General features: G+C 40.7%; 1 protein-coding gene across 15 annotated transcripts in view; it reads left to right on the plus strand.

Moving 5' to 3' along the window:
- TTC7A (tetratricopeptide repeat domain 7A) overlaps positions 1–25,548 on the plus strand; it is a 229,389-nt gene that overhangs the window by 94,772 nt on the left and 109,069 nt on the right. For all 15 annotated transcript variants that reach the window (XM_032443773.1, XM_032443774.1, XM_032443776.1 and 12 more), the window contains 6 exons: positions 517–638; positions 7,206–7,284; positions 10,360–10,520; positions 10,958–11,021; positions 18,812–18,949; positions 19,378–19,461. In XM_032443773.1, coding sequence (XP_032299664.1) covers positions 517–638; positions 7,206–7,284; positions 10,360–10,520; positions 10,958–11,021; positions 18,812–18,949; positions 19,378–19,461 — 648 coding nt within the window. The remainder of the gene's footprint in view (positions 1–516; positions 639–7,205; positions 7,285–10,359; positions 10,521–10,957; positions 11,022–18,811; positions 18,950–19,377; positions 19,462–25,548) is intronic.

The raw sequence follows: 25,548 nt of genomic DNA on the forward strand, positions 1-25,548 counted from the left end.
GTTTGTTAGCTGGTCTGGAAGATAGAGCTTCTAAGGAAGACAAAGCAAGAAGGGTTTAGTAAGACTGAAAGAGGAAAAGCTAAGATTCTGCCATCAAAACCCCTTGTAGTTTACTGTCTCTTATAAATATTCACCATGTGAAGCTGGGTATCCCTGCTTAAACATTGTGTTTCTATTTCTATGCAAGGTGTTGGCTCTGTTGGTCAGAATAGTACTTCTGAAGCCCCTAATGTTGATATGTAGCTTAATAAAACATATTAAGAGTGGAAAGTAGCAGATGTTGGTGTTTCAGTGCTCACATTGCACACAGAATATTTCACAGAAGTCACTGTATAGTTTATTTATTTATTCCAAAGTTGTCTTTGGAAGGTTATTGGAATAGCTAATGAAGGTAGGTTTTCAAGTAACCTGAAGAGGATTCTGATGACAGAAGCTAACATTTTATTTTTGGTTTCTTGTGAGGAAGTGGCTAGTTCAAAGCATTGTCTGTAATCCCGCTGATTTGTTTCCTCACAGACCTTAAACAACACACATTCGAGGAGTATAAAGGGCAGCAACACGGCATACTCTGAGTTTGAACTGTCCTACTTCCTGGAAGCAGCTCTACAGAGTGCCTACGTGACTCATTTAAAAAAGGGGTAGGTGGATGCAGATGTTAGTAAAAATAGATAATACTGCATATCTAATATGAGAACAGATGAGACTTATGTATTCATGTGTTCTGTTGTGACTTTTTGTTGCTGCTGTTGACTTGCTTCAAGGTTTCTCATATCCTACCCCTCCCACCCGCCTTTCCCTCTCACCCTAAGTCCAGACTCACAAGTAGGGTGGGGTTCGACTATTTTATTGTCTTGACTCAGCTCTGTTCCCTGTGGAGATGAGAGGAGTCTGACCATAGAGAGCGAGTGGAATGTAAATACTACGGAATACTTTTTGAATGTGCAGCCCTAAGGCCTGGTTTAGAGCTCAGTGAAGTCTTAAAGAGTCGTTTCTTTTAGTTATTGAAGGTCTTGAATGTCTTGACCAAACCCCCAGATCTGTGTGGTTTAACTAGAAAGAGCACCCTCTTTCAAAGGCCGTCAGTGAGAGCACAGTGACCCCCTAATACAGGCAGTATCTTCATATCTATTTAGCTGATGGAGAGATTGCCATGAGCGGAGAATGTCCTTTTACCACGTGTAAACAATACTTGTAAGAGTTCATCCTTCCCTAGTCCTGTGTTTATAGCAAAGTATCGCTTTTGTTCTTAAGGAATCAGATACTGAATTTCTCACTGTTCTGTAGAATGTAATTGGTCAAAGGCTTGTAAACTTCCTTGAGCAAACCACCTTTGGAAGTATTTCATTTCTGTGGCTTTTATAACCTTCACTCCAAAAGATATTTTCTCTCCTTTTCTTCACTCCTTTTTCCTTCTGAATAAAATAGAGAAGAAAGGGAAAAGGAAAAATATGGAGAGACTGAAAAGGAGAAAATGAGGGAAAAAATCACAGCAAAAATCAGTTTAAATTCTTCTGCAGAAGAAAAAAAAAATATATATGTATATATATATATTGATTCTGTTGTTGCTGCTGCTTCTCTACAGCTTGTTTTTTTTAACTTTCCTTTCCCCCCAGTAATGATTTAAATGCATCTATGAATATGCTTGGTGTTCTCTATTGTTTTATTTGTAGCTAGGATTAAAAGCCTTCATGTACAGTGCAGTTGTACTTACTATTGCATGTCTATGCAGGGTGTCATGAGGTGAGCCTTATTTAACCTAATGGCTTTATTCATAAAGACCAGGTGTTACAAAATGACCCCTTTAGTCAACTGCCTGCAAGTTTATTTGTAAGGAAGTACAAGGTTTCAAGATGTAGTCCCAGAGATACAGGATACATATGTGGTTTTCCCACGAGAGATGATGGTTGACCATCTGTAGCTCAAAGAGTGGGCTTTGCTGGCCCTTTGCCATTTTGGTAGCAAACAAAAAGCTCAGGTCTTGCCAGTAAACTCATTAGCTGTGTAATAAAATAAAATCTCATTTAGAACATATGGCACTGATGTCCTCTAGGCACCTTTTGAATAACGTACTCACTCATGTTCATTTATTCAGCAACATTTGAAATTCAATCTTCATCACTTCAATATATCCAGTGGGTTGTTTTAGCTATTACTGTGAGCCCTGGTTGCTCTCTTCCCACGTTATTATAATGACAGCCTTTTAAAAAAGAAAAAAAACCCAGCTCAACAGGAAAACAGTTGGGAATCAAAATACATGTGTGAATTAAGCACCACTTTGATTATAAGCTGAATCGCTGCAGTAGCAGCAAAATGTTCTCTGTAGCTGTCTCCTGATGAAAAAACAGCCTCATTACTGCTGTGGAGCTGACATGGCTGTGACAAGAACAAAGCCCCGTTAGTTTTGCACCTCTTCCAGTGCAAATCAGAAGCAAAAGCCAGTGAAATTAAAGGAGCAGAGGAAGAAAAATGAGACAAGTGGGAATCCCCTTTTTGTCTCTGTGCCCCTGCTTGTATATTAATGTGCAGCTTCTGCCACGAGAGGGCATAAACAGCATTGGGATATATGAAGGAAAAGGGTGGGAGGGTGAAAAGGAAAGAGGCCTTTACAGATATTTTGTGCTGGGTCCTAGGAGGTGCTTCCCCTGGGCACTTGTATACAAAACAGCACTTCATTTCCTATAGGGGAGCTGATGTCTCCCTCAGTGGATGAACCGGGAAAGGAGTGGTACTGTCCTGCTCTGTCCTGCTGGCAGCCTCTTGGATCGTGATCAGGGATCATAGAGAAATACAGTGGATGGGTTGGAAGCAACCTTAAGGATCATCTAGATCCAACCTTCCTGACATTGGGATTGCCAACCCGATATGTCAGATTAGGTCAGGGCCCATCCTCCCTGACCTTGATGTCTCCAGTAATAGGGTACCCACAGCTTCTCTGGGCATCCTGTGCCAGTCCCTCACCACTCTGAGTAAAAAGTTTAATTTAATGATCCTTATGGTCCCTCCCAACCCAGACCTTTCTAGAGCACTGTGATGTGATGTGATGTGATTTTCCTGTGTACAATTCTAGGCAGTTCTCCATGGGCACAGCCACCACTGGAAAGCAAATAACACAGGAGGCAGAGGTGTCTTTCCCCTTTAGTGCATGGTGGAAAAAAAGCACCTCCCTTACTCACACCCATGCAAAACAAAGGTGCATGCTGCTAAGGAGCAAGCTGTGAGGATCAGCGAGTCCTACAGCTGTGGCAGTTCTTCTCCCTGTTAATAGATGGCCCAAGTCATTTTTGCAGAGCCCTCAGTTCCATTTTTTTTTTAGTATTATTGGTTTCTGTTGCATGGGCACTTGGAAAGAGTAACTTCATGTATGTGTGTTACAGTAGAATCTAACAAAAATTTTGCCAGAATATTAATCTTTTTCTGAGAAATTTGTGTGGGCTTGCTTGCCATTTATCCCTTCTTCAATCCTCCTAGTCTAGCATCTAATAAAGGAAACTTAGGACAGTGCAGCTGTTAATTGACAAGTGAGTCTCACTGCCTGCTAGATGAATCTATGAGGGCTGCTCGAAAACCAATGCCTCTTATTTTGTTATGTTGGCCCACAGTGTCAGAGGTGGTTGAACCTTCCTGCCAGTATCCCATTACGTGTTGTTGCTGTATGCCAGATGGCAGCAAAGGGACGGTCTGACACAATGGTGTCAGATGTAGAAGTGTGTCTGAAGCAAAGGTGTGCCACTGAATTCCTCCATGCAGAAGGAATAGCACCCAGTTGACATTGATCAATGCTTGCTGAATGTTTATGGATACCAAGCAGAGGGTGTGAGCACGGTGGGGTGGTGGGAGAGATATAGGAGATGCAGAGTGGCCATGGTATTGCTGCTGTTAGTGTGCTTTCCTCTGGAGAATTGACTCTGCAAACTGCCACGTAACCATCTCCAGATCATCTCTTCCATTTGTTAATGGCTGTTTTCACAGTTAATAAATAAGGATAAGAACATGATCTTTTGGGCTCCACTTTGGCTCATTATTGGCATTTTATTTTCAAAGGTTTTGCACAGAAAACAATGTACTTCCTAAGTTTCTTGCCTTAGAGTTTTGTGTAGTGCTAACCAGCTAATGTGATGTTTGTGATATGACTATTTCCATAGTCCAGTAATTACCCTGTATTATGAGGGTACTTCTACCAGGAAATACAACAAAAACCCAAGCAATCTGAAAAGAACAACAAGAAAGAAAAAAGCAGCAGCAAAAATGGAAAAAAAGACAACCCCAACCCACAAAAAACAAACAAACAAATGCACAGGTTTTCATTCCATACTGGACTGAGTCATTGCTCAGTGTGCTCTCAGTCGCTATTTGCACTGATGGTTTTCTGCGTTCCCCTTTATTAAATTAGCTGTACTTGAATCCTAAACCACATTTCATAATGGCTCTTAAAATATCTCTCTTGCCACCTTTGTGGCTCAAACCACAGCAGTTCATTTAATGGCCAGGTGCTGTTTCCTTCCAGTTCCTCTTTTTTTAATAATTATTTTTTTTTGTTGCACCTTAGCAGTGCAGTAGGGGCCTACAGAATCTTTCAGCTCATTTAATTCCTGTGATCTAATGTTGACTTATGATGCCTTGACTTGAACCAACAGCACCCGGGATTTCCAGGTATTCTGTTGAAGTCATGAGGTGCTCAGAATTGCTTAGTTCCTGATCTAGATAAGATCAAGTGGATTTACCGTGGATTGCTAAGAGTTACAACTACATCCTCATCTGTTCATCTGCATGTGCTTACTGCTGTTCAAAGACCTACTTTTCCGTATTCTTCAGATTCTATTTTCAAAAATCTCATCATGTGCATGCTTTATATATGAAAGGCATCTGTTAACAGAGCTGTAAGTTAGTTATTGTTATCAGTAGCACTCATGCTTAAAGTGAGGTGTCTGCTTCTCAGCCTTCCAGTGCCTTGGAGCGCTGAGTGGAAAGGGGAGCTGCTTCTTCCAGCTGTGTGTTTCTACCCCTGTGAAGGTGCATTTGGTGTTTGTCTGATGGTCTGTGTTCAGCCCCAAAGATTTGTGGAAGGGCAGCTTCCCATTTTTTCTTTCATATACCTCAGGTTCTTGTTCCTTAGTCTTCCTTTCCCTGTCAGTTCAGAAAAAGATGGTCCTCCTGTGAGCCATCGACATAGTTTATGGCCTTGTCTAAAAGCTGGAAGTGAAACAGTGCTCTAATGTTCTGAGAAGAAAACTGTCTCTTTTTTAGTACATTCTCTAGGTTTTTAGTCTCTAAATAAAAGCCAAATGGGGAATTAATTGGCTTTGCAAATGATCACTAATTTTCTTTCTGTTGCTAGTGAATGGAGTTCATTGATGCTTTTAAGACAAATACCGTTATCATAACAAGAAACCTAAACGTATGCATTCTTGAAAGTGTCTTGGAAATGTCATGTACAGCCTTTTTCTTCTTCTGAGCCTCTTAAGGAGTCCAAGGAAGCACAGGAATGGCCTGAACTTTTTAAGTAACTGAGGGGAGCAATTGGGCTGGTGCTTTCTGTTCAACTGGGGGAATGTCTTTTTCATTCTTCAGCATTAAATAACTTGTGATCAATTCTGTTGGCTTTGGTGTGACTGCTCACGTGTGAATATCACCCTGTACCTAATTGCTTTCCTTAGTTTAAGATCCTGAACTATGTGTATGTGTGAATATTCTTCCCTGAACCCACAAAATGCAGCAGGTATCTTGGCTCTCTATTTGGAACGTTTGCTGGAGCTTTAATGTCCAGCTTACAGAAACTTCCTCAAGGAAGTTTTCCATGAAAAGCTGAGAAAATCTTTTTCTTAAGGTAGAGTGGAAAGGGAAAAAAAAAAAGGAGATGGCATCTGGTAAAACTTGTGGGTTTTTTTTTGTTTTTTTGTTTTTTTTTTCTCTTGCCTCTTACCATGTCTGTAGATCACCCACAACTGGGTGATTTTCAGAAGTCTTTGTTTAAAACTTGAACATTAAACTTGGTTGGAAGGAAGGCCTCACACATTTGAATGGTGTGACTTGAAGTCTGTAGGCCTTAATGTGGCATTTCCTGAAGCCAAGACTTAAGTCAAACAGCATCAACTTATTTATTTTTTTTTTTCCCACAGAAAATATTTTGCAATGTTTCTTGAGATGTTTACGGTTGATTTTAGAGCACAAGAAGATTTGCAGTGCATGAAAGTAGGCACAGACACAATCTGTATAATTACTTTCAAAGTTTAAACAGATTCACAGAGGTGGTTGTTACAGTGTGTGGCCTTTTAACAAAACCAAGATGCTGCCTGCACAGAAGATTTTCCTGGAAGAAACTGAAGTGGCAATTTAATATACCAGAACTACCGCAGTCTGAATGACTTTAATTCAGAGCAGCATTGCTCCTTTGCTGTTGGCTTGTATTTCTTTGTGTAGCTTCCACCTTTCAGTGAAAATGAGCTGAAGTCTTGTAGTTACTGTGGTGGTATGGCCATGTCCTTAACCTGGAGGAGCTTACAAGCTTCAGGTGTGCTGATGTGTCCAATGTTTAACTGTTCCTCTCTCCATCTCTTTTGACACTTAGGCACATGGTTATGATATCATTTGGCAGCTAGGCTGGTTTAATTGCTCATGTTGTATGCATAATAATGTGATTATTATTTTTTTCAGCCTAGCCCTCTTTCACTGGAGATTAAGTTGTGCTTGTGGTCAGCTACTCAACTTAGCTGCCTGACAGTGAACTCTTTAAACCACTGTAATTTCGTTACATGTCTGGACCACCAGGCACAAGACACTTAAGCACCACCTAAAAGTCATCATCGTTTAAAAGAATCATTTAAGCTCAGTATAATTCATACCAGTCCAGTCTGAGTTTGCGAAGAGGGGATGTGAATGCATGTGAAGCATCTGCTTTATAAACACGAACTATGAAAAGCTTCCAAATGTCCCCTCTGTTCCTCAAATGTGAATGTGATCTTCTCTGAGGAAGCCATCTGGAGCAGGCATGCTGCAGTCACTGCCTCGCTCGGTGCCATTGTCCTCTGCCTCAGAGTGACTCGTCTCGGTGCCACACTCTTGGTGCAAGGGGTTCCCTTCTTGGCTTATATGAATGTCATGTTTATTGCCCACCTTTGGTGCACCATCAAAATATTTCCTCACAAATTTTCTGGTTTGCTTTTGCCTTTTGTTTTACGGTGTTTTTTTTCTTCCTGCCTTCCCCTTAGCAATATTGTGAAGGGAATGAGGAGTCTGCGAGAAGTATTACGGACTGTGGAAACAAAAGCTACTCAGACCTTCAAAATGGTAAGGGGAATGAATGGGAGAAGGGAAGGTGGGTGTAATGTGCTGTGCAGGAGCTCTGTTTTTTAACCACTGCAGTAGAACAAAAAATTATCTTCACTTGATTGCTTGGAATTTTTTGTTTTAATACTTCTGGGAGTGATATTTCTAGTGATGTACTTCATTCAAAGCGCTATCCAATCGAAACCTCTGAGCCCTCAGATCTGGACATATGGGTTACTTTTTTTCTCACTCTCTCCTTTTTCTGTTTTTTTTTTTTTCCTCTCAGTACTTTTTCTGTCTGCTGTATAAATAGGAATAGGAATGAATTTAGTTTGACAGTGCTGTCCCTTGTTTTCTTTCTCTCTCTTGTCAGTGTGTGCATGCACAACTTTTCAGATTTGCATGTAGTAGCATTAAGTACTTCTGGCTCTTGCAACAAATAAACAGGGCTTTTTTTTTAGACTAACATGCTTCTGTGTTCCTCATATAAAAATCCCTTTGATACAATGTAGTGCAGAGTGATTGTTATTTTTTGTGTTATCTTGTTAATCCCGATTGCCTCTGATGAAGAAATCATGGAGAAAGTTATGTGCCTCATTAACTGGGTAGTTTAACTTAGGTGGTTCTTTCCTATCTCCACTTAAAGAAATTTTGTCATGAAGTTACTAAGGATGTGATGAAATCAGCAGCATGGAGAGTAGCAGTCTTGAACATGAATGAGAACTTTGCAGTCTTGGAAGCGTTGCACTGATATGGCTAAGCTTGTTTTGTGTTTTGTTCGGCTTTCTGTGTTTTGCTTAACATTATGAAGATGGAGAGCACTGGGTTCCAGTGAGTGGGACTGATCTGTGTGTATCTTCCTCACGTATAAATGCAGAGCTGAAATGAAACCTCAAACAGAAGGGGTATCCTGTGTGCATTTTTGCCCAGGTTTCTCACAAATGCCTATTTTGGAATTTCTGTTCTAGCAATAAATCTTGTTGCCTTGGGATCATCTTCCACGTGTAGTTGAGAATGCAGATGCGCACCAAAGTTTTTGAAGTGAATTAGGAAAGGTGACTTAATTGTCACACTCAAATGGTCACGTCCTTTTCCAGATTGAGATCGGGACTCAGGGGTTTTTTTGCTCATCTGTTTTATCACTACGCTGAAATGAATGTAACCATCTGCTGTTCTTATACCGTGACAGAATGTGGCACTCAAATGCCTCTGTCCCAATGCAACTGGGGAGAGCTGTACAACACCCTTGGGGAAGAATGTTATTCCTTAAGGGGAAATTCGAAGATGTCCATCCAGTAGTTTTTCCTGGGATTTCCATTACACTGGAAGTTGTGTTTTCATTTTCTTGTTTAGTTTTGAAGAGCTGTCAAGAGGGCAAAGGAAGGAATGTGCTTAATTAAACAAATTTTTCATGCATGAAAATGAAACACAGTTTTTTGTTGGTTTTTTTTTTTTTTCCTAATTTGTGGGATCACGGTGTTCTCTAAGCATAATGATGCTTTTTTTATCCAAAGGAGGTAATAGCATAAATCACAGGCTTGGCCTGTTCTGGTTTGTTTGGTCTTATTCAAAACAGGAGTGAAGCTAATTTATGCAGCTACTGTACTGTATGCTAAAATCAAAGAAACTGGAAGTATGTAGTTCTTGCCTTTTGAAAGGCTTATCACAAACTGTACTCCTTCTTTTGTGGGAAACAGTAAAGATCTTTCTGTTGCTGGCATAATATTCTTCCCTCCACTCTGAGGCTGTAGGAAAAAATACAGGAGAGTTGGCTCCTCGGGGTAAAACTGACTAAATAATTACACACTGAGACAAAAAATGATACTGGCTAATGTTGCAGTGCCCTCAGCCATTTTGCCTATGGTTGCTTGCTATAAAAAGCATAGAAAAGCTTAGTTAGAAACAGAAGGCTTTCTGTAGGTTGTCGGTAGGAGTGTGGGGAAGGTCTCAGGGTTTCCTGGGAGTTGTATGTGACAATATTTCTTTAAGGCACTGCCATACATCCAAATCAGTTTGCCATTTGCTAGATACAGCTATGAAACCTGCCTTTATCTGATGTTGAAGGAAGTATGTGCTGGCGTGGCTGCATTTTAGACAAATTCTTTGTTTTCGTGTGTGGTGAGGCAGATGAAAATAAAGAATCTTGCATCAAAATAAGTTATTTTTCTGAATCTGATCACATGGATTTTCTTAAAACTCGGGATGATTTGTTTAATCCTACAGATGCAACAGCTCAAGTGGAGTAATGTTTCAGTTTATCAATCATAACTCTTCTGGTATTTAAAAGAGAATGACTCTTGGCAGGCTCATACCATGTCCATAAATAGCAGAGGAGATAACTTTTCTTTGACTGCTGCATATTTAAAAAGTGTTTTCTGGTTTTAGGACAGAAGGGCTGAAGTTTCAGACTACCTCTGTTCTGTGCTGAGTTTGCTGTGGTGTAGAGCACCATGCTACTGAGAATTCCCAGAAGATACCCCTTGTTTTGATTTCTGGGCTTGTTTGCATGCTTCTATTTACACTGAAAAATAATAATAATAATTAGAGGTTTATTGGATGAGTGTAAACAGAGACAAATGCCAAAGGTAGTTTTGCAAAGTCGAGTTAACTGGCTGCCTTTTGGGCTCAGCTTGACAGCTACATAGATATGAACTATAAAGCAAGTATTTAAGGATACTCAGTGGTCAAACAAGGGCATGTGACATTGCAGTCTCAGTATAAAGTTCCTAATCTTCTCTCTTCTGCCACTATTACAACAACAACAAAAGAGAGGGAGAAATAATACTGAGAAGAAGCTATAAAGAGCTGCATTTACACCAAGAGCTGAATGCTTGCTCTTTTAAACCTAAGACAGAAGTAACCTCTGGGATGAGACTTGCTTGCAAAATCTGGATGCTGCGAAAGCATTGGAGTACCATTACACTCAAACATAGCTACATTTGTGAGACTCTCAGCAGTCCATGTGGCAATCTGTTGTCTTCATTCTCTAACTTGTCCCTTGTTGTTAGGCCTTTGTGATATGTGTATGGTTGTTAGGTATGTCGGATATGTGTGAAGACTTTACTGATGCATCTTTCTGTGTTTACTGATCTCTAGACTGCAGCCAAACAGCTAGGCCAAGTGCTTCTCCATTCCTTAAGTGAAGACTGTTATTGGAGCCCTTTATCTGATCCTCTCCCTGAGTTCATGAACAAGGAAGATCAGTCTTACATTAGCAATCTTCTTTGTCGGAAGCCCGAGCTATACACAGAAGAGAAGTAAGCATCATTTTTTAATTTTGGATTATTGACAGAAGGAAGAGGGGGTGTTTGGATGCTCTGCAGTGTTGCTAATTGTGTCACTGATTGATGTACTAGCTTTGGGAGTTATTGTTTTTGACTTCATACCAAAGGGACTACTGGAAAAATAAAGCATCCAACCTAGACTATTTGATTTTCTTCCACACAAAGGAAGAAAATCCAACCAAATAGCTGTCTTTGCTAAGAAGTGGAAATAATCTATTTATGGTTCAGAATACCTCATCTTGGATGTGTTTCAGAGCTTTTAATTGTGTAAACCTGCAAAAGAAGGTATTACCTAGCAAATGAATTATGTATAAGATGTTTCATGTTACTGCTCCTCTTGTGAAATGAGAAAGAGAGGCTGATAGGATAATTCTTGACCTTCCTCAGAAAAAATGCGTTCTGTCTTTCAGTGTTTACTGCCCTCAGGACAACGTAGAAGAGGCTCTGCTGCTCCTCTTAATCAGTGAATCCATGGTAAGCCAAAAATAAGTTTGTAATATTGATAGCACAAAAGGAGTATCTAGAATTTCCACGTCAAGTCTTCTGGTTGGTTTTGTATACAGAATCTTCCCTAAATAAAGAGAAATGAGGATTTTTACTGATTAACAGGAAATGCTATTTCTTCCTTTACTGGCAATACCACTTTTATTAAGTGAAACCTCAATGAAGGATTTGGGGAATTGTCAAGAAAAAGAAATGCCGGTGTTCACCATAGCTGCATGCTGTTCTCAACAGTGCCTCTGCTTTGCTTTGTCAAGGTCTTTTTCTGCAGTTAGAAAGGGCTTTTTGTAATTAAAGTATAGACTGCTGGACCTGGAGCTTGTAGCGTGCCAAGTGTAGCATTACACTTCCATTAAAATCAGAAGAGCTCATGTCAGTGTGACTTGTCTGGGTTGATCCTTGTAGGAGGAGGATTTGGAGCAGCAATAATACCGAGTGCTGCAGCTATCTCTAGGGCTGGGCTTGCAGCTGAACGATCTTGGGGGACCTTGAATGCTATAGTCTTGTTCTGCTGAGGGGAATGCAGGTTATGTTTGTGTTATCCAGTAGTACGCAAATGACAAACTGATCTTATAACTGTTATGGATGAAGCAGTATGAAAACGCTATTGATAGAGTCTGGATTGTTGTACCGATTTCAAGATTTAATAAGTAGGCTTGTATTTAAGTACTGTCGTCTATATATAGGAACTGTCTGTAGGTAGATGCAAGGCATTTTGATCTGCTGAACAAAAAGCACTTAAATAAAAGTCTATGGTGGACCAGTGCAAGAATGATAACAGACTGTTTTTTGGGGAACAGAACATCTGAATCTTCACTTTCCTCTTGAGTTAACAGTAGGCTTGCCATTGGTTTATTGTTTTAACTGCTTAGTTTATTGTTTCTATTGCTGTGGAAGGGAAAATTTTGCTTAATTTATTATGTAATGAGGCATCTTTTCCATTACACTGCTTTGGTGTAAGCTGGTGTACAGGTTTGTTGGTCATTTGGAGATGTGTTGGGTTTTTTATGTGTTAAATTTGCTGAAGCTTATGGAAAATAAGTTAACAAGAAGCAGATTTCCAGTTGAGGTCTCCCTTATGATATAATATTAACAACCAAATAAAACATGGAACAAAGACATGTCCTGTGCGAGAATGTTGATCATCAGAGAACCACAGAATAAGTATGTGAGAAATAGGCTGAAAGGAATATGGGATGTGGTAGGTTTTTCAAGAAATATGCTTCTTGAACACCCTTGTATTTCTGTTCCTAGATGTGCAAGGAGGGAGTGAATCATTGCTAGGCACTTTGCTGCAGCAGCTGAAATGCACCATACGCTTCTGTTTGTCTCACGTTCCTAAGGTGAAGCTAACACCTGCTTCACCAGGATCTGTGCAGCTCCACAGAAGATGTTACGGGTATTGTAAGAACTCTTGCTGCGGGGGGGAAGTGGATAAAAGAAAATGCATTTGAGGTGTTGTAAGCCTCATCCTATGCTCCAGAAAACCTTCTCTGGACTCTCAGTCATCCTGGGTTTCAGCTTATGACGCTGTCTGTGTCAGTCCCATTTCTGACTGGGTTTAACCCATCAAAGCCAGTGGTGCTGTCTCTGGGAGTGCTGTGTGCATGCCCCACGTGGTGGGTGGGAGTGGTGCTTGTTCTGCTGGTCCTGTCAGCACACTGGGCATGTTGTGCTGCTGGAGGCATCAATTGGGGTTGGGCAGGGCTAATTCTTAACCACACTTCTGTTTGTTTCAGTACCTGTTCTCCAGAGTGTTTGCTGTGAGTTGGTTATGCTGCCCCTTAAATTAAGCTAGAAGTTTCTCAGAACACGGAATGGAACACTTTCCATTCCTTCTAGTGTGTACTTTTTAAGTTAAAAGAAAAAAAAAAAGCAAACCCAAAAAAAGTTCTTAATTTGTATTTAGAAATCTTCCCTTCTTGAACTGGAGTTCTGAAATACAGTCTAGAGTCCTTTATTTGGGCCTTGGCAATGCTGGCTCTTACAGCTAGGGATTCTGGCTGGCATGGTCCACCAAACATACCGAATAACATGACATTTTGTGTTCACTTCAGTCATACTGGAAATGAAGCTCCTTGCATCCAAAACTGATAAATTCTGTTCCTGTGTGACAAAGATTAGAAATGTCATCCCCATCTTATCTCTGATTTGAATCCCTGAAAGCGATTTGACCTTGGAAAGCCTGAGAGTGCAGAGCAGATGGTGAGGGGAGAAGCAAGATATTGGGACTTGTCCTGTTCTTTTGGCCGGTGAGAGCAAGCTCGTGGTTCTGAGCATGCCTTAAAGGGAGTAACATTCAATACATCTATGTTTAAACAGAAATCATTAAAATGTATTATCTCTGCAGTTCCTTACTTTATAAAATACCATCCTGCAACTGAAAGAGAAAAAACTCTTATTGCCTTTATGGAACCATTCTTTCCTTCTTTTTTTTTGTTATGCCTCGAAGCCCAGTGATGATGCAACAGCTGCACAGCAGTCATGTATTTCTTTGAGGGCATTCAGACTATAGCAGGTGAAGGAGACAACTGGGGGCAGGATTGCCTGTTCTGTTTGTTCCTTCTGAATTATGGCGCTGTGCTTATAGCAGCAAGCTTGACTGTCTGACTTGCAAGGCAAAGCTTTACAGTTTGGTCCTGAGAGAAGATGGCTTGCTTGATGTTTCTAGTGGGAAATACATCATCCCTATTAATCATGAATGGTTATGAGTTGCTGAGGCTTGAGTAGAGTTTCTCATCTTTTGCTTTACAGAAGATTGCCTTATTTCTAGAATTGCAGAGAGGATGCAAATTCTTGAAAGATAACTTTCTAAAGTCCAGGTTACTAACAGTAGATGCATGATTTTGGTACCTAAGTCTTATCCCATAGATAAACCTGCCTTTGGATATGGTGCGCAGGGACATGATTTAGTGAGAATTGTTAGAGTTGGAGTAGTATCATAAGATTACAGTTGGACTTGATAATCTTTAGGATCTTTTCCAACCTGAGCAATTCTATGAGTCTATGATTGTTCTTTCCCTTTCCTTTCCTTTTGTTGGACTGCTTTGGCTGTGAGAAATCATATGCCTTGCTTTCAGTGGACTTCTCCAGAATTAGTTCTGCTCCAAAACCAACCGTTAGAACATACCTGGTGAGAGATATGACAGCCACATCTTAAAATCAAATGCCAAAACGAGGAAAATGGAGGAGAGTGTTCACATGTTAGCTGTCCAAGGATAATTTGAATATCTTAAATGCTTTGCAAACTGGCCATGTGCTGAGTGTGGAAAATAGCCAGTAGTTTCTACTTATTTGGACTGTAACTCTCCAGCAGCTTGTAGCAGCTGTTTTTGTAATTCTCTGTTGTTGTGAACCACTGATGCATTTTGCTTGAAAGTGCTTACATGAAGGGAAAGGAGAAAAAAGTAACAATATGTAGAATTAACATGCTCACTCATTGGCCAAACCCTCAGCAAGTTAGATAGGGACTGATTTGTTTTGAGGACATGGCTTGCTTGCTTTGTCTTTATGGCTGCATTGTGCCTCCTTGATGTTTATAGAAATGGAGTTACGTACTCATTTTAAGTGAAGTTGCTGCTCATACAAACTAAGTCCTTTACCATGCTCTGATGTGTTTTTGTTGTGGGTGAGTGAGACACTCAGCCTTCCAGCCTCTTTGTATTTATGGGCTTTTTTGCTGAGACTATTAATGGGGTCCTGTAGTCTGTAAGCTGTTGCCTACCAGAAAGGAGGCAGATGCCACACAGTTCATACAAGCGGTAAGTTTTCAGTCTCTGAGTCGCTGTTCTGAAATAGAGCAATTTGGGCATCTCAAGTCTGAGCAGATATGGGAATGGTTGGGGTTTAGTATTTCCTCTTCATTCCTCCTGCTTCCCATTCTCACAACAGCCTTGTGGTCAACCTTGAGTATTTTCTTTGTGTATATTAGTCAGACAGGTATTCAAGTTCTGTGTAGAGATCATCAGTAACTTAGAATTCAGCAGCCTTTTACATCTGAATGAGTCTATGCCACTGCGAGGAGTTCATTCATTTTGTTGGCAGCGCAGGCAAAGCAGCCAGAATGGAGACCCAGAGGATGTGGGCTGAGTATTTCCCACCTCTAAGCAGAGGCATCAACTGCATGATTTCAAAGCCTTGTTGTCAGTCTTCCACACATAGCATTTGTTTTTCCTCTCTTAATGTTAGTATTGAATCACACCAATTACATTATTACAGTACACTGTAAAACATGCTGCAGTTCTGTATAGATGGGTTGCAGTGGATCTGGCAATTATGTCTCTTTTGAAAAGACACAAGTTGAACATTAGAATGCCCATGAATTAAGGGGCAGGCAGCAGGCACTCATTAAAGATTTTAATTGCTTTCTTTTTCTTATTTGAAACAAAGCAGGGGGAGCCATCTTTCAAAGTGAGCAATTAAAGGATACTTCATAGCTAATTGTAGTGTGAAGGGACTGATACATGGAATATACTCTATTGAAATGCATATTATTGCTTGATGCTTTATTAAGAAGCACATCTCTGTACTGTGGTAAAATTCAATTTTCTGCAGCATAAATGCGTGTGTAATAGCTGATGAAGTAATGGCTGTTTGGATTTCCTGTGGCCTTTTTCCTTTCTACAGATGCATGTAACAAACATACCGTAAATAAGCTGCAATTATCACGTGGCTGTGGCATAACAATGTCTGTGACGTACAGCAAATCTCTGTAGATAGGCAGGTTATCCTGATGTAGGTATGCTGTATATGTGGGTATGAAGATGCAAGCTGTCCATAGCTCAGCAGGACTGTTAGGCAAATTGCTGATCTACATAAAAGCAGACATTTTCCCTGCTGTAATCTGGTTGGGTCTCTGCAGCTGGAGTACCTGTGCTGGGTCAGAGACATCATGGCTGAGCTGTGGGAGCTCGTGGCACCAGCTGCAGCCTGCTTGGGTGCATGCATCCTGCTGCTGCTGGGAGGGTGCTTGCTGTCCTGTGTTGGCATTGTGTCTGTAATGAGTCCCAAAATATGCAAACACAGTACGTCACTGGGTTGCCGTGTTACACTGGATAGAGGGGGATTGATTTTTGTAATTTCCTCTGTGAATATAAATCATTCCTGTTGGTAGCGATCCTCTCCGTTCTACATGTTCTTCTTAATCAGAGGGTCTTTTCTGCTGGTGTGACTCACCAGCTTTCTTTCCTGCCCGTGTGCAGTGAGGCACGTCTGTGTGACAATGGCAAAGGGAAGAATCATACCGGGCATGTCAAAAATGTATTTGTAGCTCTTCTGCTTCTGTTTAGAGTAGAGGAAGAAATAATGCAGTGGGACAAATCAGTGAATTGCTACTTACCGATGCTTTATTTGGAGATTGTTGTTGGACAAATAACTCTTTTTTAAATTGTATTCAGGAAAATTAGTGTTCTGAAAGAACAGAAGCACCTGTGTTGAAGTAGCACTGATGGAAATGGCTTGCACCTATGTTGACCAGTGACTGTCAGTGATATTTACACAAACATAAACAAAGATGGGGAAAATGGTGACCGTGATCACAGCACCCATCATCTTTAGAAGCCAAAGAAATGTTTGCGTTTTCCTGAGGGATTTCAGGAAGTGTTGATTCACATTTCCCTCCCTTACCTTCCTGTATGTAACACTGCAAAGGTAAATGGTACCCTCAGCCTTGGGATGATGATTTATGTTATTGTTTGTATACACTGCACACTCCTTCTACTACTTATTGGTCAGTTTTTTATGAGATATTCATTATTTGGTGTTCTATAAGTAGCTCTGCATTAACATAAGGATTTCTTGTTTTTTGAAGAACTGGAATTAGCAATTGGAGGTAGGGTCAGTATTTACATAACCATAAAAAATGGTTAGGATAGAAGTGCCTTGATAAATTTGCTCAGTGGCAGCTTTTATATGTGGAAGCAGAGTGATAGATTGCAGAGACCTTCTGTGGCACTGAGATTTAAAAGATGGAACAAAATATGGTTTATGACCTTGTAAAGAACATTAGTCATGCCTATGCATATGTTGTTTTTAACTACTCTGCCTAGGTGAAGTACGATGTGTTCAATATGACTGCAATTTTGGAACATTACCTCCTAGTAATACATTCTATTCCCGCTTATTGCAGAATTAGGGCTTGTTGTTGCATCTAGTACCAACATCTGTTAGCAGATGTTAATGGGCACTCACCAGTTCTGGTTAATTTTCTATCTGTGCTAATGGGGCAACTTAAAAATCATAGCTTGGTGCTGGATGGATACCCAAAAAAGTATCAGTCAGTAATTGATTCTAATGGGAGGTCAATCAGATTGTGCTATTTTCTGTCAAAAAGAAGTTAACATTTAAGTGATGCAGAAGATTCTGTTCATGCTGTTGTATATACATAGGAGAATTCACATGGCAATAAGGATTGTTCTGTACAAGCTCAAAGTCTTTTTAAAGTAACAATCTCAGAAGCATCCCATATATGCTTTTTTTAAGAGTTTTTTTTTTTTTTTTAAAATTTTATTTATTTAGGTAAGTCTCGGAGTTGAATCCAAACAGAGCTGGAGCTTTTTTATTTTACTTATGCTGCTGAAGGCAGATGAGCCGTTTTTCTCTACACTGCTTTGACTTTAAATGCATTCACTGTGTGGCTCTTGCTTGTGATTTGCTTGGTTGTCAGTAATTGTGTTTGCTGTTTCGATTGTGATAGAGTGGTTGGAACTGGGTACTACACAGATAATGTAATGATGAAACACAGCTTAATTGTGCTAAAATATGTGTAGGCTTTAAGGGCTGTATATTTTTGGAAAATTTTATTTCATTTAATTCTCATGTTTAACCTTTTTAGGATAAAAAAATATATCTCCCTGCAATTAAAAAGAAATAACCTCCTTGCTTTGGGGAGGAAATGTTTTGTTTGTGTTTGCTTCAGGTGAAACTGTTGGCAGTCTCCTAATTTTTCTGATCTTTTACATGACAGACCTGAATGTTTTCTTATGTTGTGGCCCACTGAGCTGGGATGCTCAGGGCACTGTATCTGTGTGATCAGTACTCACAATAGCACACAGCACTGCCTTTCTCAGAGGTTAGGCAGGCTGAGTCAAGCCCAGCCTGAATGTTTGGAAAATAGAGGGAGTTTTCTCTTTACTCTGGGATTAAGATTTTCCTCATTGTCCTCAGAAAGCAGAGGCTGGGATCTTGAGGTAAATTTCAGTCTGTGGCATACAGTACTTTGGAACATCACAGTTACAGGCAATTGAATTAATAAAGAACATAGAGTTGAACAGGTTGTCAAAGAGGCAGTGAGTGTCCTATCACTGGAGATGCTCAAAGTCAGGCTGGATGGGGCTGTGAGCAGCCTGACTGAGCTGTAAGATTCCCTGTTCATTGCAGGAATGTTGGACTAGATGGCCTTTAAAGAGTCCTTTTCAATTCAGGTGGTTCTATGATAGATAAAGGATAGCTTTGGATTTCTAATTATGGAGAATCTGATATGTTATGTCTGTTTCCTAACTTTCTGGTTGTGTAAAACAAACAAGGTGAGGTATTCATGCAGACCCTTTCAGCTGCTTTCTTGAGTTTACTTTGTGTGGATAAAAATTAAGTCTGCTTCTGCATAGGAACATCTTCTGTTCATTTGGGTATTTTTAATAAAAGATAAAAAAACTGAACTTGGTGATTTTACTTGGCACGCTATGGATGATTGGTAGAACTTCTTATGAAGGAGTCAGATCTCTTGCTGTATTGATGTCTGACTCTCCATTTGTATCTGTACCCAGGCAAACCGGGATGCAGTGATCAGCCGTGCCCCTGACCAGCAGGATGACCGTGCTGTCAGCCTTCGGGATGCTTCTGAAGTCTACGACCTTCTCAGCATCACTCTGGGCAGAAGAGGGCAGTATGTCATGCTTTCTGAGGTACTTCTGGCTTCTCTTTCAGCTTCCTCCTGAAATGTGCTGGAGTAACCCATGTATTCAGTAACTGCTGGCTTGTCATCAGGGAGGTGAAAATCAAGCATACTATTTGACAATTAGTAGAAACTGCTGCAGACCTACAGCCACACAAACCAGAACTGTTCGAGACATTAAGTTAATTTTTATGTAGGCGCTTGAACAAAGCAGTACTAATTTAAAGTGATATTGTAAGCTAGCAGGCCCCATTAACTAACAGGAGGAAGGTGATGTCATCAGAAAAAAAACAGAAACAAAAAAACAACCTGACCTTCTCCATGACTAGTTGTCACCCCCCATTTGATTACTGAGCCATGCCAAAGCATCAGTCTTGACAGATGTATATTTAAACAACAAAAAAATAATCTAGCTTTTCTCCAATGTTTGTTTCTCAGTGCTTGGAGAGAGCCATGAAGTTTGCATTTGATGAATTTCACCTCTGGTACCAGCTTGCCCTATCGATGGTGGCTTGTGGAAAGGTAAAGTTTGAGCCAAAGGACTTCAAAATGGCAATTTTTCCTCTTGCAGAATGTGTCTAGCTTATCTTTTTGAAAGCGTTCAATTGTGTTTTGTGGGGGTGGCACCACATAGTTTATGTGAAAGGACAGTGCTCTCCTTTGAGACTCTGATTGCACTTAATGTATGTGTATTTCATATCCTGTACTGTTCTTTCCATGTAGTGTTTAATCTTCACTGTCAGAGGGAAAACTGATTTTACGCATGGCTGTGAATTGAGAAGCATCATATTCCTTTCCATTCCATGCTGTTTCAACATAAAGAAGTTCTTAGTATAAGAAGGCTACTGATGTCTCACTGCCAGCAACTCTGTGTTTTTGGGCAGTTGACTTAACCTCTCTCTAAGGTGTTTCTCCATCTGATCAGTCATAGCATGACTTGGATTGGAAGAGACCTTAAAGATTTTCAAGAATATGTTGATGCTTTTTCTGTAGAAAAACAAAGGGTGTTTGAGTGCATGTACTTCTGTTATAACACAAGTTCTTTAAAATTAATGTAGTATTTGTCCAGGTTACCAGCAAGCCACTGATATGTCTGGTTGCAGAAGATGGGCAGAGGCAGTATAAGCTTTACTTTATTATTCTTAAAAGTGAATATTTCCTGCAGGAAAAGTAGATGATTAAAAAAACAAACAAACAACAAACTGGTTTGTGCTGAGAGTCTGTACCTACAGCCATTAGGAACTGTGAGCAGATTAATGCTATGTGGTAAAAGACCATATATAGCATGGTCCTATATTCCATGCCCACACAGTGTAGGTGATCCAGGTGGAACAAGGCAGAAATCACCAACTAACAGTCATGAGCCTTGCTATACCTTCTCTTGGCCTTTCATGGCCTTGAGTGGAATTGAAAACTGTCTTCGGAATGAAAGCTGGAGATAATACACAATGTCATGATTTGGCAAAAAAAAAAAAAAGTCATCTTGCAATTTATAAGTAGCAGTAAAGCCTGGGAAATATCTGAAGGGATTCCTGTCTTTTTGTGAGCATAGACAAAGCCTTATCTAGAAGACTGGTTGCTATTGGGTTAAGAAAATGGCAGACCAACAAGAGAAAGTCTGTTAAGAGCATCAATGGTAATAAGGGTAAAGTTAAGAAGACTGTGGGAAGAAGAAACAAAAAAAATTAACCATAAAAGGAGAGGAAAAATAAAAAGACCAAGATAAACAAATCTTAAGGAGTTTTTGTAAAGAAGAAGGGCTTCATATTGTCTGTGGTGAGTAGGATAAGATGTGATGTCTTCCAGTTGCAGCAACCCAAGTTCATGTTTCCAATTAGAAGGAAAAAAAAAATGAATTGCAGTACACTGGAAAAAGACTGCCTGTAGAGCTTGTGTGGAGCTTCTGTCACAGAGGATTTGTGTAACACCCTGGACAATTACAATTGGATACGGAAAATGATAGCTTGACTCAGTTTCCATACATGGAAACATGAAGCCACTGGAGGAATAGCGGAACAGCAAGCTTGGTGCTGTGTTGGTAATACCTTGCATTGTCAGGTGAGGGCTGTAGAAATTGGGTGCAGCTCCCCTTGGAGTTAGCACATAGCTGCCCTCTCTGCCTTTCCAAATCCTCTGGATACCTGATCTGTTGACAGTCAGGGTAACAATGACTAGATACTCAGTGGTGGAAGGCGCGGTGCCTTCCCCTAAACTCACTTGACTTGTCTGGAAGGTTTATTGGCTTTAAAAGTTATGTAGCCTATTTCTGACAGCAAACCATGCTGTAACCCTAATCATCTGTTTTAGAGAAAATCTGTATTTTAATCGGTGATAGTTGAGAGTGTATCTAGAGAGCAACTTTGGTTCATTCTTAGGTTTTTAGGCTTGTCTGTGAAAGAGAAATGGAGCTTGATCTTTAGCTTCTAACGATTTGCATGAGAAGTCTGTCCTTCTTATATGCTTGCATACCTTCTCAGCTTTTCTAGAAGTTACTGTATATGTGAAAAAAGCAACATAAGTATTCATATCTCTGTAACCGTCCCATCTTTTCAGATGTCCTATTATGTCATGTCTTTTTGCCTGAACTTCAAATATTTAGAGGTAAAGTGGTCTGATCTTGCCTGTTCATGTAAAAGCTCTCAATTTTCTGAGCCTCCTGTGGGGCAGAGGGGATTCCCTTACACAGCAATCTCGCCTGTGCAGCATTTCACTTCTAATCTACAAGTATTCTCTGAGGATTCCTGTCATATACTCTGCAATGCGTCATCTTGCTAATGGGAGATACAGCATACATTTTTATTCTTCTTTGCAGCTTGGTAGCAGAACAGATTTCATTTACATGAAAGTACTCCAGTGCAGCAGGAAGAGCTGATGATAACAGCGTAGTTTGCCTAGAATGCAGAATGCAGAGCACACATGAACTTTTATAGGTAAAAGATCTATTTCCACCTGTCTCAGTCACAGCCAATTCCTGATCTCATTTCTTGGTAATGAAATCTCACATCCTGCAGTGTTACTTGTTCTGCAGTACAGCGAATCATGCTCATAAATCTTGGGCGTGACAGGAACCCTTTTACCAACCTGAAAATGCTGGAACTTGGTCTTTTCTTTTTTCTAAATACATTTTTAGGATTTGCAAAATCTAACCTTCTTAAAAATGCTGTAAAGATCCACTTTGTCCTCTGTTCCGTGCTGCGTTGAACTAGCCCAAAAATTGCCAAATGGTGGCTCTCGTTTTTCACAAGTAATCACTGCAAATGTTAAGTCAAACAGCTGAGCTCGTTACTGTGTGTATGCTTGAATTTATGCATTAGTTTAAAATGGATGCGTCTTAATAAAAATAGGCATGTCACTTCAGAAATCTCATACAGGGCAGCAAGGCCTTAGGGATTCGTAAAACAGTGAATAAGAAAGCTCAGAGAAGCATAACCTTCTTATTGTTTTCTATCCACTTAAAGCAGGAGAAATAATGGAGTGACAGCAATTTAACTTGCCTGTGCTTCTTTAGTGCTCTTAATGAGAAAAATGGTGTCATCTGGTTCTTCTTGGGGTCTTTTGTTTTGTTTGTTTTTAAGGCTGTTGTTGGGAATGCACGTACTCTGTATTTTCTTTTTTTTTTGTTAATTGATGATTGCAGTATGGCCTGAAATTTGGGATACTTTCATGGACAATTGTAGATGAAATGCTGGGAAGTTGTAGACAACAGCAGGAGACCTACCTACTGTAGAAAGGGAACACTAAGAGATGTCCTGCATCAGCAAGTGCAGTTCTGAATAGGCAAGAGAAAAGTTTAAATCAGACTGCTGCAAAACCCTTGTCCTTCTGCATTGGTGCTAGAAAGTGATGCAGAATTCTGCACAGATGCTTTGAGCTACTTCTGCTGGTAGTAACATTCATAATTTGGTGACATGACAGCCAGCAGTGGAGTAGGCATAGCTGCTCCCTGTGCCTGCCACGCACAGACAGACTGAGCCTGAGTGGTGAGCGCTGTGATAGCCCAATGCCATCTGGCACAGTCCTCGGGCTGTGAGATGAGCCACTGTCCTGCTGCCAGCCTAAAATGAGTGCAGTAGGTTGCATCTGCTTGTCTGGAGACTTTCAAAATGTGAAAGTGACCTGTTTTCAGCAGAGTGGGAAGGGACCAAACTTGTATTTATGGAGTAGAAGACTGTGTACAGTGAGAATCTGCAGCTTTACGGCTGAGTGTTTTGCACTGAAGGCCATGGAGATGACCAGCACACAGCATTCTGCTGAGGTGTCTGAAGTTGGAGGCAAAGTTGTCAGGGTCTAAGTGATGTATTATAGGCAAGAGGGATGTGAAATAGGGTCCTTGTGCACTTGCAAGCATTTCTCTGGCCTCAGACCAGTTGGATCAGTTACATGTTCAGACTCTTGTCCCTTTCCACACTTCACAGCCCCACACAGGATCTATCCCGAGTGTCCCAAAATGCCACTGGAGCTCTTTGGGATTAGAGACTCTGAAGAACATCATGGGATTGGATTCTGATTTAGATTGACAGTACTTGATGGTCTTCTGGTTCCACGTCATGTTTTTTTTATCTTGTGCTGCAGCTGAAGGGAAAGGTGAACCAATAAACAGTGCACCTTGTAAAGACACACATAAAGCAGTGTTGATGCTTCTCTTTTAAGTACCAATCCAAGGGGACGGGATTTGTCTTTCATGACAGTGATGTGCTGTTTCCCCAAGGGTGGTGAGGAAGGATTCTGCTCCAGGGAGAACTGAAATTATTAGGTGAATAATGACTGTACTTGGTCTGGGTTCCCTAGCTGAGCCATTCAACCTGCAGCAGTCTTAGTCAGCTTTCATGTCCAGTGGATATGTATTATTAGTATATTCAGTGCATAAAACATTTTCATGCTCAGATTTAATGTTTCTGCTCTATTTGTTGTTGTTGTTTTTTTTTTTTCATTACTGACTTAAAAGCTCTAGGATTGTTTATATGTTTTCTGACAGCAGAAGTAGGGGGTGATACAGTCTCATCCTAAGGGATGTTTGGAGTATCTTCTGAGAGGCAATAATCTGCCCTCGCCCCTCACTCCCTCATACTCATTTAGGAGGTGAAGAGCAGCAGGATGTGTGTGAGAGGAGAGGTCTGGAGCTCGTGGAGGGACTGTAGGGAAGAGTCCAGTGGAGCAGGGGGAAGTTTTCTGCAGACAAGGGCTGCTGATGGTGGTCCTGGGATGCCTGGTGTTCAGCTGTCGAGGTATTCATCCAGCCTGCAGAACGCCATCGCAACAACCCAGTGCTTGCCTTCAGGACAGCAATTGCATGAGTCCAGAAACAATTGTGTGGGTTGCTGATCCTCCTGTTCTGAATGGCTGCCAGTAGAGGAATTGAAGCCAGAAGCATGGCACTTTGAAAAACTAAGTGGAGAAACCTGATTTTAACTACACAAAATGCTCCTGTCTCCTCTTAGCCTTCCTGTGTTTGCTCATCTTTAAGACAAGAAGGAAGAAAGAGCTGTGCTTGTCTACCTGAATGGTTCTTAATAATGTAACACTTCAGGAAGCATCTGGTGCTGTACAAAGGGAAATAATCGCATCCTCCTTGGCATCTGTGATTCAGCTGGTTTGAGGAGGGAGCAGGCTGCAGCTGTCCCAGAGCCCTGCATGCAGTCACGGTGCTCCCTTCAGCTGCTCAGCAGGGGAGATAATGCAGCCTTGCCCAGGGCTTGTGCCAGCAGCACTTCTAGGTCTTTGAAACCAGCTTTGCACAGACATGAACTTTGGTTTCCAAGCCCTTTGAGAGTCGCTGATATGTGCTGGTCATAGCCAAATAGAGACAGCTAATGTCTGAGCTGCTCATATCTGTGTTGCACCCAAAAAAGGAATACTTCTCCTTATTTAAAACAGTGCAGCAAAAGCGGATGTCTTTGATAGCTTCAGAGAGCTTCAAGTTTGATTCAGTCATGTCTGTAATGCCAACGTACAGCTTTCCAGAAGGTTAGAAAGAAAGATATAAATATATTCGAACCATAATTCTGCAGCAACAGCAGACAAATTTTCTGATTTAGGCTGTTCCTTCTGTTGGTTTTCTTGCTAAAGCTTAGGCTGGTTGCTAGGCAACTGGCAAAAAAAATAGTTCATTTCTTTTCGCATTGCAGGAACCTTGGGAGCAGCAGAGGCCTCAGATGGTTCCTTAAATAGCATTGCTGGGGACTGGAAGTTAAAATATTGAACAGTCATTGGTTAAAGATCCTGTTACAAAGGTCAGCCATCTCGGGGATATGCAATAGTTTGGTTTCTTTTGGTGCAAAAGAAAGATCAAAAGTCTATGTGCGCGCTGAAGGTAGTGCTAAAAATGGGAAGATTCCTGCCTGTTGAGCACAGTACCTGGGTGGGCTGCAGAGTTGCCTTGAGGCTTCACTCTATTTTTTTTGACAGGAAGTGTGAAGTGGGGCATTTGTCACATTATCATGGACAAATTTCTTCTTTTAAATCATAAGATTTGAGAGGTACTTCTAAAAGTAAATGTCTGAAGCTGCTTAGCTGCAGTGTTCCAGTTTGCAAACCACGAGATAAAAGGAAAGGGTCCCTATATTGAGTGAAGTGAATGTCTTTGGGGAATGTTGTTTATACTGAGGGATT

This window comes from Coturnix japonica, chromosome 3 (assembly GCF_001577835.2).
Source record: "Coturnix japonica isolate 7356 chromosome 3, Coturnix japonica 2.1, whole genome shotgun sequence".
Lineage (NCBI taxonomy): Eukaryota > Metazoa > Chordata > Aves > Galliformes > Phasianidae > Coturnix > Coturnix japonica.